Source organism: Solanum pennellii, chromosome 10 (genome assembly GCF_001406875.1).
Source record: "Solanum pennellii chromosome 10, SPENNV200".
Classification (NCBI taxonomy): Eukaryota; Viridiplantae; Streptophyta; class Magnoliopsida; order Solanales; family Solanaceae; genus Solanum; species Solanum pennellii.
The window spans coordinates 75570658-75575987 of NC_028646.1; the positions used below are offsets into that span (position 1 = coordinate 75570658).

Here is a 5330-nt window from a genome sequence, read left to right on the forward strand (position 1 = left end):
TTTATATTTTAGTTTCAAAGCTAATAAGACGATATATCAAATTTATATTATCCTGATTTACCCTTATAATAAATGATTTAATTTTGTGAAATTGTTTTGCAAGTAAATTAAAAGATTAGTGCAAAGTAAAGAACTCTAGAAAATTGGCACCATTATATTGATCCATCATTTTGTATTTATTTTTTTAGGTGGGGAAAAGGAGTCCTATTAATTACAGCTATTTCGTAGCTTTATTAATGAATTAATTTAGACAAATAGCAAATTGTTTAGGTTTGGATTTCCTAAAATATGTAACGATGTAACTATTTTTTTGGCCACTATGTTATTTTATCAATAATGCCAAATTTGTAATGTGTCTTTAAGATTGGATAGTTAGGTATAGCTCAAAAAGATGCAAAAAAAATCACATTTATGTGAAACAAGTATAATATCCAAACATGATTTAAATATGAGAAGATATGATTACTCAGTCTAAACTAAATTAGGGTACCTAAATATAAAGTTTTACTGTATAATCAATCCATTTAAACTAGTATTAATATTAAAATATTCATTGAAGCTTCATACAATTAAAAGTTAGTGCTTGTTGATTCAATCAATAAAAATGTTTTAAATTTTCAAAGTAATCATATATTCTGAATTATCGATTCGATTAATTTAAATTTGTAATTTTTATTTTAAGATGAAGTGATTATTTTTTATTTAGAGAATCTCATTTTTTGTTCATGTTGTATTAATTCCAATTTGAGCATCATCATGGCCTTGAAAGTCTAGTATAATAAGGAACAAGTCAATAAGTATTACTGTTTTGTTACAGCAATATAATCATGATAATGCATGCCATCTCTTTAACTTTTTGATGATAATTAGGCCATTAGGCTTAAATAAATATTAATTTGGAAAGGACATTTAATGCCCTCTCGAACACTTGGGCCCCTATTTTATTTACTTTGTGGCTCATTTTTCTTCCTCCTGGCCCCATTTCCATACACAGTATGTTTTGAAGTTCATAGATTTCTACCACAATTTTAAATTAATAGTATAATAATATTTATTATTTATGGTATAATATTCAAATAGATACTTAATATGAATTTTGAGAATGCCCATTTAAATATTTTAACTCAATCTAATCTAATTATCGAACACTTTAACTAGTTATTACTATTTCTCATAGATATCCAATAGTGACATTGCACATAAATTTTAAAAATGATTATATAATTATTTTGTAAGTTAGAGCGTTCAATTAACACAATAAAAATAAGTTAAAAAGTACTTTAATATTCATACTAAATACTATGATATTACAAGTTTAATGAGGCCAAGTTTTTTTGTATGTTTATGTATTATGTTGATTATAAATATTTATACACTATATTTCATCCTTTTTAATTTATTCCATAAAATATAATTATTTTAATAATTTTTTAATCTCAGCTTTTCGCGTGATTTTTATAAACCATAAAATTGAAATATTTTTTCTTAACTTTTTTAAACCTCGTTATCAAATCAAAACAGATCATTCAATTTAAAACGAAGCTAAAATATGTCAAAAAATTATTTTCCACCCCCCCACCCCCCACCCCCAAACCAACCCTCAAGCAACAATAATCCTTTTCCTCTTGTCTATTTATCTACCTTTACTAACTCCAATATTTCCCACTTTCTATAGTAAAACACAAGCAACTCTTTTACTCATCATCATGGGGAATTATAGGTTTAGATTATCAGATATGATGCCAAATGCTTGGTTTTACAAGCTCAAAGACATGGCCAAAAGCAGCAGCAGAAGACATAGCCACACAACTTCATCATCAAATCTACAACTAGACAAAAAAAGACAACCCCATAACCTTGGTTGTCAAAGAAAATCATATTACATTTCAAGAAACCTCACTATTTCTAGTCCCATCTCTTCTAACAGTCCAAAACTCGATCACAATGTTCACATCACTGAGCCATCAAGGAAGTCTTACAAGAAAAGGCGTAGTACGAATTTCAGGAGGAGAAATTCTCCTAAACCTGTCAATTCCTCTGCTTCTGTTGAATCTGTCTGGACTAAACCTGATTCAACCCCTGAACAATACCCAAATTCATCGTCTTCCTCGTCGTCGTCCTCATCACCATCTTCAATTTTGACTCAAAAATCAAACCCCATTACTTCAGTTTCACCGTCTTGTGACTGTAGAACTGATTACACGAATCAAAATTCAGCCAATCTTGATCACTCTGTTTCCAAAATTGACCTTCCTCGTATCATAACCAAGCCCGAAAAATTCAACGAAAAGATCCGAGAAAAACAGAGGATTGTGAAACAAGAACAGAGGATAGTGAGAAGAGTATCAACAAATGGTGTGAAGCTGAGAACAAATTCACCAAGAATAACAACAACAACAACAAACAGCAGAAAGAGTGTTTCATCAAAAAGAACAAGTGTTACGACAGACAGCTTTGCAGTGGTGAAATCATCAAGAAATCCTCAAAAAGATTTCAGAGAATCAATGGTGGAAATGATAATTGAGAATAATATAACAACATCAAAGGATTTGGAAGAACTTCTTGCTTGCTATCTTTCATTAAATTCAGATGAATATCATGATATAATCATCAAAGTATTCAAGCAAATCTGGTTCGACATCACTGAAATTCGACTCAAGTAAATACTAGTATAAGAATCTATGTATTAATTTTTATCTGTCTAATACATAAACGTTAGTTTCACTCGTATCTATATTCAGTAACTTTTCTATATGTACAAATAAATATTTAAATTATTAAACAATCAGACACTCATGTTTTACGTGACATAATTTGTCAAATAAAATTATACATATCTATAGAATTAAAGGACACAATTGTTACATATATATATTATTATATTTTTAAAAATATAATAAATAAATAATATATTTAGATTCTTAACCCGAAATTTTTGGTTCGGTGAATGTGCGGAGGGAAAAAAGAGTACAAAATCCAAATCTTGTAATAAAAAGATTTGTCCGACTATGACTTGATTTGATACGTTTATGGGATAGTGTTGTCTGTGGGAGATAAGTGGTAGTAAAAGTCTTACTTTAAACAAACCTCTACCTTCTTCGAAATTGTTTATTATACTATAGTTTATATGGTCAATTTTTGTTTGTTTATTTTTTTCTAAAAAAAACTATATGGTCAATTATGATCAACTATTGAATAATAAATAGTATTAATTGTTACAACATTCTTGTTTTTCTCTATTCCAGAATCATAATATATTTATGCTATTATAACATTTAAATTTCATTTCCTTGAACCGAAGGTATGTTAGGTCTACATCCAATATTTATTATTATTATTATTATTATTGCATACTTAAATTATGGCATTGACGATATTATTTATTTTAATACATTTCATTCGGTATTATATTTAATATAACAAATCAAAAAGCTAAATAAATTATACAACTTATTAATCTCATCATTATTGAGATATTTATCATTTTTCTACACTTTATCGAATTTTCTATCGTTTGGTAAAATACATTAAACAAATAATGCATGCATTCAGTGTCGAAATCAGAAATTTCACAATGAAAATCTAGAAATAGAACACCAATAACATTGGGCAATAAGGATTTTGTATATTAAGGGTGTCCAAATTATATACGGTATTTTTTTTCAATAAAGGGTGTACAATTAAACAACTTAATCACCATATGACTATGTTACTGCATTGATTTTATGTATAACTATATGTTCGGTACACTATGCAAGTCTTAGTTATACATTCTATCTGCATGTCTTAGCATAATTAAAGACACAATTGTCTCTCAACAAAATTTCCCATTCTTTACCCAATATTTATGGCGGACACTTTTACAAACAAATATAGTTTTGTTTAGAAATTATGTGAATTAAACAATCATAAACATAATATCGATAAAACTAATACAAACACAATTGATATAAATATTACTAATATATTATATATTTAATACCATCTTTATACCCCTATCAAATTACCCTTTTTAGTGTGCACCATATTAATGCTAAAAACTTTAACTGTTAAATCTATCAAATTTAAATATCAAATATGTATTTTTATCATAGAAAAAGGACAATGGAGAAAGTATCATGGAAGGGTAAAAATAGGCGTATGAATGACATTGATCTTGCAGTGATAGATTAATTCCATAGCAGAGAATAGGGCCCTTTATAAAGCTTGAGCTTTCACCTTTTATCTTTTTCTACAAGTTACTTTATGTAGCAAATATAAAGAAACTTCTTTTCACTCTTCATTAATTGATTTCACAAGTATATATTTTATTATAACTTATTTTTTTCAATTTTTATACTAAATTTGTCATTAAAATTTAAAAATTTCAGTTGCATAAAGTAAATTGATACTTTGAAATATTGTTAGATTCTATAGTGCAACTATAGTATATAAAATGTACATTGTGAATCATATCTAAAAAACTCGATGACAATTTGCATAATACATGCAAATGTCCTTCCATTTTTATTTATACTTTTTCCATTTTAATTTGATTATCCTTTTCTTGATTTGACACGAATATAATTTATTTATTTTTGATTTTATATTAAAAATATAAATATGTCAGCACAAAAAGTGAAATTAAAGAATTATCAAAAATTTTTTAAAAAACAAATAAATTATAACGGAGTTAATATATTTATTATTCAAATTTTATGTACTGTGAAGTGTAAGCTAACCCGCATGGGCTTAAATAAGCTTTTTGAAATTTCTGCATTTTTTTCTAAAGTTGCTTCGAAAGTTACAAAAGTTTGTGTCAATTTTCAAACTTTAAAAAACTACCTTTAGTATAATAAGTTTGATAAGAATTACGTATAAGTACTTTATAACGATCGAGTTACCTTTACTTGTTAGTACAAATTAAAATTCCACTTTTTATGAATGGTTATCCATTTTTATATTTCTCGTGTATTTTTTAAAAGTTCTATACTGATGAAAAAAATTATATGTGATAGTTGATATTTTTTTATCGAAAAATTATATTGCATAATTGAATAAATATATTATTTCTTCTTTGTATATACACATATATCGATTTCTCTCATTTTTACTCTTTTATATTTTTACATACAAAAAAGCTATTTTTAATTTTTGAGTATGTCAAGTTAACTCTGTATAGAAAAACAGCTTAGTTTGACTTTGACATAACTACGCATTTATCTAATTACTTTTTCATTGCTAACGGTTCAAATCACCATTTGAAATTATAATATTTTTGTCTAAGGTATTTTTCCATGTGTTCACACACATATTTGTAAAGCATATAGTATATGTAGATTATAGATATA

At 26.6% G+C, this 5330-nt stretch overlaps 1 protein-coding gene across 1 annotated transcript; it reads left to right on the forward strand.

The window, feature by feature from the left end:
- The first annotated feature begins 1656 nt into the window (after positions 1–1656).
- On the forward strand, positions 1657–2790 carry LOC107032488 (transcription repressor OFP2-like). Its single transcript, XM_015234092.2, has one exon. It carries the CDS (start codon positions 1707–1709, stop codon positions 2661–2663), a length of 957 nt encoding a protein of 318 aa, XP_015089578.1. The 5' UTR covers positions 1657–1706; the 3' UTR covers positions 2664–2790.
- The last annotated feature ends 2540 nt before the right edge of the window (positions 2791–5330 follow it).

Excerpts from the sequence above, each read along its gene's own strand:
- LOC107032488 (XM_015234092.2), top strand. The coding sequence starts at position 1,707 with ATGGGGAATTATAGGTTTAGATTATCAGATATGATGCCAAATGCTTGG.